This window comes from Falco biarmicus, chromosome 1, assembly GCF_023638135.1.
Source record: "Falco biarmicus isolate bFalBia1 chromosome 1, bFalBia1.pri, whole genome shotgun sequence".
NCBI classification, from domain to species: domain Eukaryota; kingdom Metazoa; phylum Chordata; class Aves; order Falconiformes; family Falconidae; genus Falco; species Falco biarmicus.
Window position 1 is genome coordinate 32,917,382 of NC_079288.1, and position 12,452 is coordinate 32,929,833.

At 51.0% G+C, this 12,452-nt stretch overlaps 1 protein-coding gene across 4 annotated transcripts in view; it reads right to left on the reverse strand.

Annotated features, from left to right (window-relative positions):
• The window catches only part of SSH1 (slingshot protein phosphatase 1), a 41,386-nt gene extending 28,983 nt beyond the window's left edge, over nucleotides 1-12,403 (reverse strand). For 2 of the 4 annotated variants that reach the window (XM_056338555.1, XM_056338609.1), the window contains exons 1-2: nucleotides 12,256-12,403; nucleotides 6,975-7,015 (exon numbers count right to left, since the gene is read on the reverse strand). In XM_056338555.1, coding sequence (XP_056194530.1) covers nucleotides 6,975-7,015; nucleotides 12,256-12,321 — 107 coding nt within the window. In that variant the 5' untranslated portion in view covers nucleotides 12,322-12,403. Of the gene's footprint in view, nucleotides 1-6,974; nucleotides 7,016-12,255 lie in introns of those variants that run through there. The other 2 variants (XM_056338590.1, XM_056338600.1) reach the window with 2 other exon arrangements.
• Nucleotides 12,404-12,452: the final 49 nt, after the last annotated feature.

The window sequence follows — 12,452 nt, forward strand, 5'->3', positions numbered from 1 at the left end:
TACAAGCAGAATCAGTGTTGCAGAAAGCGGCAGGCATCTGTAGCATAAAAAGTTTTGCAGGGCTGGGAGGGAGATGCCCACACACAGGCATGCTGTGAGCAGCCCCACAGGCAGCGGTCTCTGCAGGGATGCCAGTGTTGAACATGACCGTTTGGACGACAGACAGGGCAAACAAGCAACCTGGCAGCTTTCTGGAGAATCTGAAAGGGACATTTTGTCCCGTTCCCTGCATTTCTAAATGCCTTGGCCCCTGGTGCTAAACCCCAGAGGTTTTCTACCCAGCGGTCAGCAGCACACCACCACAGACCCCCCAACAGCTGCCTTCACTAGCGATTCTTGCAGCAAGAATTTCTTCAAGAGAGGTGGGGTGGTGTGATTTTGGCAGGTTTGTCAGTATGGCGAGTCCCTCTGCACAGGACCTCTGTGCTAGTGAGATCAGCGTCAGGCACAAACTCTGGGTCCTACAACAAATGTTACATCAGTACCAGGTCTCAGGGGAGAGTTTGGTGCGATGGGCAATGCTTTGACATACCAACGGTGAGGACCGGCTGAGGTGGGTATGACACACAGCACAGCGGCTGCTCCACAGATGGGTTTGTGATCCTGCTCCTGCCCTGGGAAAGATGCGGAGAAAACTACATCTCTAGTGGCAAAAGAGAAACCTTTGTACTGGCTGCAAGGGGAAGATGTCTACACACACAAGCAGCTCTGGCAAAGCCATTAACCACTGCCAGTTCACACTCTGGTCATGGACATTCATACCTTACGTTACAGAGAGCTGATGCAGATCTGTCTGTGATGCAAAAGCTCAACACCTTTGGCTTCTGCCTGGACTGCAGCCCTAAAACTTCCAGAGAGGGAAGGCAAGCCCTGCAGTGAAAAGTCCTTCTGATCCGAGAAGGATGTAGGACCTAAAACAGCTAACAGATGCAGTCTGCATCCTAATCCATTTGAGCCTGGGCTTATTTTTGGCTTATTTTGCTTTCTGATTTTTTTTGTGTAGCAGTGAAGTGATTCTACACCAGGGATTCAAATGCTGCAGAAGGATGTGTAAATGTTTGGGAAATAAAAAACTCAACACTCTCTTCATTAAAAGTAAAGCCATGCCTATGAAGGTGTTCTGTCCATTTCATGTACTCCAAAAACATCTCAAGAGCACTTGTCAGGCAGACCACAGCTCTGATTTATATGAGAAATCCCTGACTCACAGATCTTGGCAACAGATTATCAAAGATTAAGGTATTTAAAAAATCAAGAGGCATTTAGAACCAAAATATTTTTTTGACCCAGCTCTAATACCTAAATAAACAGTAACCACACTGGTCTTCTACAGAAAGAAAAAAAAAGAAAAAAAGTTCAGTCCAAAGCCAGTACCTTTGATAACAGGGCCAGTTTTGGGTTTTGCCAAACTGCTGAGGTTTCATGGGAATGGGGAAAAAAAGAGAAAGAAAGAAAGAAAAAAAAAAAGATATTTATATACAATTCTGAAAAAAGTCTGATCACCACATCTTCAAACTGGCAGGCCTCCTGCTGTTATTCTACCTACACCCAAGTAAACTCCTCACATTGCTCAACTTCAAGTCAGCAACAGTTTCCTGGAAAGGCCAGATCTTAAACAAGTGTCAAGTAAGTGCATGCTTCCTCAGCTCCATGGTCTTTGAACAGCCCCATACAACCCACCAATGTAAAGGCCTAATTATATCTTCATCAGCTTCCATGGCCACACCTACAGGCCAGAAAGTTACCGAGGGTCACGAGCCTGTGAATTTGTCTCCCCATTGTATGGAGCACGCTAAGGCAGGATGCCGCAGCCTTGCCAGGATGTGATTCAGCGTCCTGTTTTGAACAGTTAATAAAGTCAGCAACTTCTGCCCCAAGATCTCCCACCAAGTAACTGGGAGACAATAAATACTCCAGTGAGCAGGACTTGTCAAGTGTGCAATGAGCTGCTGTCCCCACAAATAAATCCTCCAGGCAGCTGCCCCAGCACACCCCCAGCCCCACGCACCTTTCCAGTATCACAAACACAGCACCCAAAGCTGCGGACACAAGCCATTCACTCAGTGCTGCCTCCAGGAAAACATGCTCATAAATCCCTAAAAAACTTAACGATCAAGGTGTTAATATATGATTTTTGGTGCATTAAAACAGAACATACAACAAAGTATAATCTATAAACGTCCCCAGCTCTGGTGGCACTCAGCACAGCGCGGAAGGAAAGCTGTGCAGAGCGAACACGTGGCTGCACAGAGCCAGAGCAGCAGGCTGGAGTTCCATTTGTCCTTGGAGTTTCCATCCTGAAGAAGCCAGCTGCAGCACCAGCAAGGCAATCTGGTTTATTACAGTGATTTTAACCAAACAGTCCCCTTATTATGAGTCCTCTGGCATGTGCCAGCCAGGATGACCATAGAATCTTAGAATGGTTTAGGTTGCAATAGACCTTTAAGAACATCGAGTCCAACCGTTAACCTCACACTGCCAAGTCCATCGCTAAACCATGTCCCTAAGGATCACATCTACAAGTCTTTTAAATACCCCCAGGGATGGTGACTCCGCCACTTCTCTTGGCAGCCTGTTCCAATGCTTGACAACTCTTTTGGGTAAGAAATTTGTCCTAATATCCAATCTAAACCTAACGATGCCCTGTAAAGAGTTTGTCTGCAGCAATTACTCCTCTTGTTGACCACCGAGCTGCAGTTTTCATCAGCCCGAGGGCTCCACCTAATTCCTGCAGCAAATGCAAACCCGAGTCAAACCAATGCCCAGTGTAACTCCACTACCTTCAAAACAGAAAATTACTTTACTTTGTTAAACTACAACAAAAAAAGCAGTAACTAAAGAAACTGTAGAGCTGGTTATCAAACCAATGTGGTGGAGCACGTTTGTTCCCAAGCAGGTAGTCATGCAAAACACAAAGGCAAGTGAGATGGAAAGCAAGGGGGATGTGCCTTTCACCCATCACAAACAGCAGTAGGTTCCTCAGAGGTCAAAAGCCATACAACTCCGAGCTGAAAGGTTTTAATGCTGAATAAAACCAAGCAGAGCTAGTAGTTTACTCTGAGTGTTTCAAAAGAGGAGCCAACAGTCATCTACCAGGCTGCAGATGGGAGAAAGGGGCTCAGGAACATTAAGTGAAATGGTGAGGCACTCAGGATAACATCAGCAAAGAGAGGAAGACCCCCAGGCTCCTGTTCTTCCTCTGCAACTTCTCTGTCCAGCAGGACACTGGATGCTCCAGGCAGTGCTCTCAGCACAGGGTCTCCCCACTCAGCAGTGGCCATGCAGCACGCAGAGGCGGCAGAGCAGCGTATGTCATTAAAAGTCTCCACAAATGTATACAAGCCCAACCCTGAAAACCTCTACCTCCCATAGCTGCTCTGGCCAGCTCTTAAACTGGGTTTAGCGATGCCAAACAAGAACAGTTCTTTCCACAACGATCTACAGGCTTGATCAGAGGCTGGAGACAACTAACTCCCAGGCCCTCCCACAGCAGTTCAACCTCCACCTCCCCGCAGAAGGTGCCCAAAAACACTCACCCAGCCCCGTTTCTGAGCGCATTCAGACTGCAATTGGAAGGCAAATAATGGCAGAGATTACGGAATGACTGGCTAAACAAACTTACTTGTGTTTGTAATTAAAGCCAGTGATTATCTTGCTGCATTTGCCAACTGCATCCGAGAAACAGCAAACACTTAACATGACTGGCTTTGTACAACATCTCCTTTGACTTGGCGCTGGAGAGCCAACCAACGGTCAGTGATGAAAGTCAATCGGATTGCAGCAAAAATCAGGGTCGGAAAAGTTGCAGATACCCCATTCTCCCAGAGCAGTCGGCTTGAAAAGAGCTCAGCTCTGCTCTGCATCTCCCCCACACTCGGTATCATCTTCTCTGACGTTGCTCTGAGCTAAAAGAGCGTAACATGGCTCTGTGATAAGGTGGCAGGCACTGTGCACACAAGGCTTATGTTGAACTCAGTGGACCCCCATCTTGCAAAACTTAAGGCTGTGCTTAACTCTAAGCTAGAGCATACTCCCACGGACTTGACGTAAGCGTGCCAGCAGTTTTATTAACATTTGGGTGAGAAGTCTCAAGGTTCTGTGGGTGCACTGCATCATCAGGGGAAAAAGGGATCAAGCCACCACAGCCCATGGCTGATCGGCATTCAGGAAGGAAGATTTTGGTAAACACAAACAATGCAGAGAATGAGACATGAAGCTTTTTTCTGCACCAGCTACACCAAGGCCAACTGGGCTGTTAGATCTGAGCCTGTGCTCTTACTTTTTCTTCTGCTATGAATCTTTACCCACCGGGGAGCAAAACAGACTCCCGACTGTCTGCTGGAACTAGTGTGGATGTTACCTTATCTGCAATTTTTTTGGAAAGTGAGAAAAGGGGGACTTTAAAGCACACTAATATTTAAGAAAATTCAGAGAGCAACAGTATCTTCGAAAGAAAAGCTGAACCTAGAACACATCCCCCCCTCTGTCTATGTTAGGGTAGAAGCTGTTTCAGGGACAAAACAGGAAGCAAAGCATTTTGGAATGACAGAAACCATAAGGAAGGTCTGCTGCTCTTAGACCAGAGAGGAGCAAGACATGCAGCTGGTTAACTCAACTATGCAGTCTCAAATGAAAATCCTGGAATTTTTTGGAATGAATGAAAATAATCTGTACAGCAAGCGGACAAGTAAGTAACATCATAAATGTGTAATAGCACATTCACCCTGTGTCGATGAAACACAGTTTGAGCTGGCAGCAAGATGGGGTTTTGTTTCCAACAACTTTTCCTTTTTCTAACCATCAGGATCTTTGAGGTCTGCAAAGTCAGGCGCTGGACCGCCGACCCCTGCACTCAGGGCACATGTGACAAAGCACAGCTGTCACCTAAGTCTCCACCAAGGCTAGACTAGGATTAAAAGATTCACAAATATCACCATAGCCCATTCCTGCATTTTTTTTCAGAGGAGACCTGAACTCAGCTGTTGGAGGAGCACAATGAAGTTGAACAATTCTGCCACCCCATGGGCACCGGGTAAAGTCTCAGCAAATTGATCCGGAGCAGCTGCCGGCAAGAAGGGGGCAGGATCTACCCACCTCCCCACCAGAGCAGTTTCATTTATCATCTCTGCTGTGTCCACACTAGGGCCACACATTTTCTTCAGTCCTTGGCAGTGTTTCCCCCTAAGTACAGCTGCACAAGAGTCATCCTATTCTTGAGGTCTATATAATGATTTAATTACCAGATTCTTATCCTGAAAATCATATACGGAAGAGCAGCCCCAAGAGACTGAAGGACAGAGGAAGCTCTTGGGATCTCTGTTTCTAAAGTCAGTGCCACAGTATTTTTCAACAGCCAGTAGAAAAGTATCAACCTTTAAGCCCATTTCCACTACATCTACCCCCACCTTTGCTCCGGTCAGTGACGGATGCACATGCCTGGTTTGCAAAAAGACCAGGCAGATCAAAGGTAGCCACAAAACCAATGATGTCCCAACCATTTACATGTACACTGTCCCTGAGTTCATTTGAGGGATAAAGTTGTATTTCTTCTTTCAGCACAAGAACCATGTACACAAAAGAGGCAGCTATCATACTGCTCAGTTAAGCGTTACTATTTAATACAACATGGGAAAAAGCATAAGAATTAAGGATGTGTTGCTATTCATGACTTAAGCAGGTTCCTGCTTCAGCCTCCAGTTGTACAGTAAGGCCACAACCAAGCTGGGAGCAGAACCAGGAATCTTGAATTTTGCTTTAACCAATACAAAATGCATTCTCTAGAAAATAAGAACATCGCAGACTGCCATTAAATGCCTTTACACAGGAGACCACACAGCAACCAAACGTACAACACTTACGACCCATGTGCATCCACGCAGGACAGCCACCAAACACTGGGCTTCCCAGATGGGCTTCAGCCACGACAAGTCACCTCCAGGACACCAACATGGCAAGGCCTGACACTTTCTATGTCTGTGAAGTAGCAGCTTTGCTTTTCTGCTCTCCAACTTCACTTGCAGGGTAAAGACGATCTATACCCTAATATCCACTTGCTACTCCCAAAACCACAAGATTAACCAGACATCAAATCAACTCAGTCCATCAGACTGTGACAGAAAACCCACTGCCACCAGTGTCTCAGTTTTCTATCTGCGCAACAGTTGGTCTCAAAGCATAAAACAGGATGGACAACAAGATCAGACTCCAAGCAGCAGATGAGTGGCTTTGCTTTTACCTGAAACCAGGATAATTAAACGAGGAAGTAGTAACAAGAAGAGACCAAGCCTGCCAACCACCGTTGTGTTTTCACACTATATCTCTCGAATTGTGGTTTACAGGTTAGAGGGTAAGAGCTGTCTGCAGCAGCTGGGTTTAGAGTGAACAATCCACATAATTACTCAGAGGCCCATTAGGCCAGTCCCACCAAACTAGCTGGATCATTACTACTTCTGATCTCTGCGCATCAGCAAGAGAAGCCTTTCTCTTCTCCAGCAGGATCTCCCATTCCTCCTCCTCACATGAAGAAAGCAGCTCTACACAACCCCAGTATCAAAGGAGTCAAATTTCTGATGGTTAATACCCAGGAATGAGCAGAGCTCTCTCCTACCCAACCCTAGGAGCACACCCCCTTCCCAACCCAGAGCCTCAACCTCAGAGAGCAGCAGCAGACAGAGATGCTGTGATAATGGTAAGGGCTGTGGTCAGAGCTGACGAGCAATTTTCCAGTTTCTTCCCACCAGGAAAAAAACCCACAAACCTTCTTTTATGCTTTCAGTTCACTGAACACTCATCTCAAAACTAAACCGATCAGGGAAAGAGCATCCCCAGTGTTTAGCTCTCTGCAGACCATGCGATCCCCTCCAGGCAAGCATACATGCTCGAGGCTGGAGTCCTGTGCGGGATCAGGACTCAGATACACGGCAGACAATTAACAACAGTGGAAACAATGTTTAGAGCCAAATAGCTCTGCTTACCTTACATTTAATTTACGCTCTTCATCACTGCCAACCTCCAGCTGAGGGGAGAAAAGAAGGATACAAAAAAAGTTACACGCTGGTTGTTTCCATACTACAACTTTAAAAAATATCCCCCTGCTTTTTAAAACCATCCCTGCAATAACAGGTTTGGGGTCATTGTTTTCTGTAGAGTTTTTTCTTTCCAGTGCCAGGAATAAATGAGACTCCCTGCCCATACATGCCATCAGCACCCAGTGCCGGGTGACAAAGGGGCTCACGGGGATTTTAAAGCTCTTAGGTCCTAATCCTGCAAGCTGGTCCTAGAGCACAGATCGGTTTGAAGATCGCCAACCTCAACGTCACCAAGAATGCACACACATCACTCCCACTGAGCACACACGTGAGGGCAGAACCTGTCCCGAGCAAAAGGCTGCTAACGAAGAGCGGGGCACAAATTAAGGCTGTAATTCAGGGTGTGCAGTGACAGCACGAGCGCCCTCCAAACTGCCCAGCTGGGACTGTCCCAGCCTCCAGCACCTGAACCCCAACCCGGCACACACCGGCAAGGCCCCTCTGCCCACTCTGTGCTGCCACCTTGCCAGCAAGGCCACCTCTAGCTGGATGCTGGCAGATGATGCGTCCCAAGGCTGGGATGACGCCCACCTCATCAACAAGTCCTACATCTGCTGCTTTCCTGATAAATACATGACAAGCATGTATTAAACCAGCCACTTTTTCACTGGGCATTAGTGGGAAGTCCCCCTGGAAGCAAGTCTGGCTGCTCAGGTGACAATACTGGCCTTTACATTTCATTCACTCTCCTTAAAACAGAAGCATGCTTGTGACTTAAGCCTACTTTCAGCAAGAAACATTTTCACATAGCTGTGCTTTCCACCTACCCTCTTCAACTTCTCTACTAGCTTCTGGACAAAATTCTGTATTAAAGAAAAACAGAGTTGGGGCTAAATGCATCCAGAGCTGGAAAAAAAAAATCAACAAAAAAACCTCAAAGATAATTCTCCTCCTTTGGTCCTGCAAAAGTAGACGGAAGAGAATGGGCCAGTTTGCACTGGGAAGATGGTTTGGATCCAAGAAGCAAAGCAGGGACCTTACAAATCACCCCGCAACAGCAAAACCTTCAAACTTGCAACACACTGGACACCAGACAAGGGACACAAGCCTTTAAGAAATGACGCCCCATCAGCACTAACGCTCAGGGAACATATTCTTTATTTACTACAACATCGCTTAAAACCCGCATCAAATAAGGGCCACTGTAAGGGTTACTTGTTTCTGGCTGGTTTTGTAGAAGTTAAAAACCATAAAATCCCAGCATGGTTTGGGTTGGAAGGGCCCTTAAAGACCATCTAGTTCCAACCCCCAGCCACAGGCAGGGACACCTTCCACCAGCCCAGGTTGCTCAAAGCCCCATCCAGCCTGGCAAATAAGCAAACAGTTTCACTTAAAACATTCAAGCCTGAAGTTCTGTGTGCCTGGAGGACCTGGGTTGTTCCCCCCAAGCTCGAGTTAAGACTCAGGAGGCTAAAGCACACAGCAGCTGCTCTGTTTACAATCTGTAAGAACCAAGTAAAGCCAGGAATAAAACCAACCCCAAACGCAACCGCACGGGCCGGATATTAGAAATATAGCCATTTGGAGGAAAAGAGATACACAAAGCCCGTCCAAAATGACTGCAGCTGATGGTGAGAAGCATACCACTGCTATTTTTAGTCTGTTTACAGTATGCAGTGGCAGTGCAGACCCAGCCTGGCCGGGGCAGCCAGCAGAGCCCTGGGAACACCGCGAGCTCCAGTGCCCCCCACCAGCAGATCCCCCCAGCCCTGGGAAGGGCTGTCAGCTTTTTGGCCTTTGTAAGGTCACCCTCCTGTTTGTTTGGGTCTGTCACGTAGCAACAAGAGGGAGAAAAACTTTTTTTCTTTTTAAACAAATGCGACTGTGAAGTCTTGAACATCGTCAGGTGAAGCTCAGCAGCAAAGCCGGCCCTGCATCTGCTGCAGGCTCATCTTTTGCAGAAGCTGACTTGCTTTCAAAGTCAACTCTCCCTCTATTTTCTATTACAAAGCTCCAGTAAAACCAAAACAAGGCAGAAGCAGTCAGTGTGGCAGATAGCAAAGATGCCATCCACCACGCTGAGTTCTTCTGCCTTGTTTTGGTCAGAGCATCCCTCCAAGCTGGCAGGTTTTATGGTGCACCACACGTGATGCCACGGGCCTGCCGCTGGTCACGAGCGCCGCGGATCCCACCACAGCACGGACACTGCGCTGGGGCCAGACCCCCACCAGCCACAGCCTCACCCCTCCCTGAGGACTGTGCCGAGTGCGGCCAGGCTGAAGGAGCTGACACGGAGCTGGCAGTGGTGTGGAAGGGAGATGGCAGCAGAGCCAACACACGCGTGCAAGTTTGCAAGTGTGTATGAACTACTCTCTCCTCCTAAGAATTCACAGCACGCTACATTAACATAGCAGCAAGCCTCTTGCAGGCAGCAGCAACCATTTTATAAATTCCTTTAGGCTCATGAGTGAAGAGAGGCTGCAGCAGTGTACTCACAATTAGCAAGGACGTATGGCCATCATTTTCCATTTAAAAAATCCGGTAATTATTCACACAAACTAAAAGCCCCAAAGAGTCCTGATTTTCCTTGCAAGAAAGATCATTAAAGATCATGGACTAGGCTGGCACTTTCTGATAGGATTTTTTCTTTGAAATTAACCTTGTAAAAGTAACACGCTGAATTTAGAAAAGGACATTTTATAGTTTTGTGGTATTTCACGCCAGAAGGGACCAAACAAACCGAACAGGAGCCAATGTCTTCTTCTGGGAGCCACCAAAGTACTCCTGAGCCATGGATGCTGCGGCAGGAGTGCCCTGCCACTGACAACACTAGGCGGCAAGTCTGGGGTAGTGTTTTCAAGAGGGAAAGGGAGAATCATATGGTCACCGCACTGCAAAACTAACAACCACCACAGAGCTCCTACACAATGCAATGCCTAACGCAATGCACATGGCAAGGTGAGAAGCATGCTGCTTTGACTCCTCTCCCACCTGCACCAGTGAAACCCAGTCTAATCCCACTGCCTGCAACAGGGTTACCGCTCCTTTACATCTGTGTAGATCAGGTGGCCACTAGGTCTCATTTAAGACTCTGCCTGAACCAGAACCCAACAAAATTCCCTCTGAAAAAATCCTTAGAAAAGCAGAGGCCCTGTCTTCATGTTTCTCAATGAACGCAGCATGGTCCAAACACTGGGTCCCTGCAGCCTCAGGAGCCCAAACCACATGAGTATGGCATAACAGTCGGTGGAAAGAAGGGATGACACATCTCCAGCGAGGGCCATGCAAAGGGGACCCCTGCAGCCCCTCCAGGTGAGGGAGAACCTGTGAGCTTTGTGGCACTGTCACCCTCCTGCCTTCCCCTGTCACACCAGCTAATCGGGGGAGTCACAGGGACCTGACAGGTGACAAATAGGATTGTTTACCTGGTGGGAGCAGGGACAGAGCGAAGCCAAGGGCAGTGAGCATCAAAGGAAAGAGGTGGGGGGGAGAGACACACAGGAAGGATATGCAGAGAAACACACACCAGGTGGTCTTTGAGGGTCATAAAGGAGATGGGTTAAGAGGAAAAAAGGGATCCATGTGAAAGAAGAACAACAAACTGGAGGGTGCACCTGTGTTTGGATAGCATGTGGGAGCTGCAGTGAGGGAAGACAGAAGCTCAAGGCTGAGCAGAGGCAGGAGAAGGCATTTTTGGGGTACAAGAGCCAAGGGGGCACATGGCAGAGCTGTGATGCACAGGGTGCCTGTCCCAGCAGGGCAGGGCTGCGCGGAGCACAGCATTACAGGGGCAGCGGGTTGAGCAGTGCGTACCCGATCCCGGAGCAGCAGAGCTGGGAGGGAAGGAGAAGGCTGCGTTGCAGCAAGGAGTGGCAGCAGACAGAGCAGCATGGGGACGTCGCACAGGTATGGGGTGGAGTGGGACAGGAGCTGCTCTGGCAGCAGGCAACCCACCACAGCTGCCTCAGGGAAGGGCTGGCGTGAGCTCCCCGTGGGGCAGAAGCTGCAGCAGGCACGGGGAAGGGGAAGGCAGAGCCATTGCAGCGTGGGGACAGAGGGGTAGCGCAGGGGGTGAAGCAGAGCACCCCTGGGGCAGGAGGCGGTGGCTGCTGTGGGGTGTCAGGGAAGGAGAACAGATGGGGCCAGCAAGCACAGCCACTCCCTGATGACAGGCCCAGCGCGCTGCCCGGGGATTTACCTGGCAGAGAAGAGCGAAGCAGGCTGCCTGGGGTTCAGCTAGCCCAAGCTAATGCGGGGTGAGGGACGGAGGGGGGCTGAGGGGGGCACGGCCAGCGTGCCGCGGGGCAGAGCGGGGAGACGCTGGACAGTCCTAGGCCTGACGCAGCCTACAGCATCGAAAGGCCAGGGGCTGAGGCACAGCAGCGCTGGGCAGCATGGGGGGCTGCAAGGGGAAGGGGCAGTGCAGGGCTGAGCTGGGGCTGGGCGGGGGGCAGGGCCATGGGGGCTGTGAGGGGATGAAGGCAGCGGGCAAGCAGCTATGGTAGGCTGGGAGACCGTGGGGCTGGGGACTGCAAGGGGCCTGAGCCTGTGAGGGGCTGAAGCCAGGGTCTGGGGGATATGGGGGGCCAGGGGGCTGCGAGGGGCTGGGGCTGTGAGGGGCTGGAACCTGAGTCTGGGGGATACTGGGGGGCTGTGAGGGGATGGAGCCAGAAGCTGTGCAGGCTGTGAGGGGCCAAGGCCATGGGGCCGTGAGGAGATGGCAGCCAGGGGCTGGGGGCTACAGGGGGCCGTGAGGAGATGGCAGCCAGGGGCTGGGGGCTACAGGGGGCCGTGAGGAGATGGCAGCCAGGGGCTGGGGGCTACAGGGGGCCGTGAGGAGATGGCAGCCAGGGGCTGGGGGCTACAGGGGCCGTGAGGAGATGGCAGCCAGGGGCTGGGGGCTACAGGGGGCCGTGAGGAGATGGCAGCCAGGGGCTGGGGGCTACAGGGGGCCGTGAGGAGATGGCAGCCAGGGGCTGGGGGCTACAGGGGGCCGTGAGGAGATGGCAGCCAGGGGCTGGGGGCTACAGGGGGCTGTGAGAGGCCAGGGCCATGGGGCCGCGGGCCGTGAGGAGATGCAGCCAGGGGCTGGGGGCGGCTGTGAGGGGCCAGGGCCACGGGGCCGGGGGCCGCGGCCGACGCGCGGGGCCCAGCCGCGGCGCTGAGGAGTCGCGTCCCGCCCCGCTCCCCGTCCCCCCGCGGCACGGCACGGCCCGGCCCGGCTCACCTCGCTGGTGCTGGCCGAGGAGGCGGCGCTGGGGGTCGGCGAGCGCTGCAGCGTGACCAGCGCCATGGCGGCGGGGCCCGGCTACAGCGGCGGCGGCGGCGGGGCACCGGCCGCCTCCACCGCCCCGGCGGCTGCGCAGCCCGCCCGGCCGCCGCGCCGCGGGGAGGAGCCAGGCGCTGCGGCGGCGGGGGCGGCCC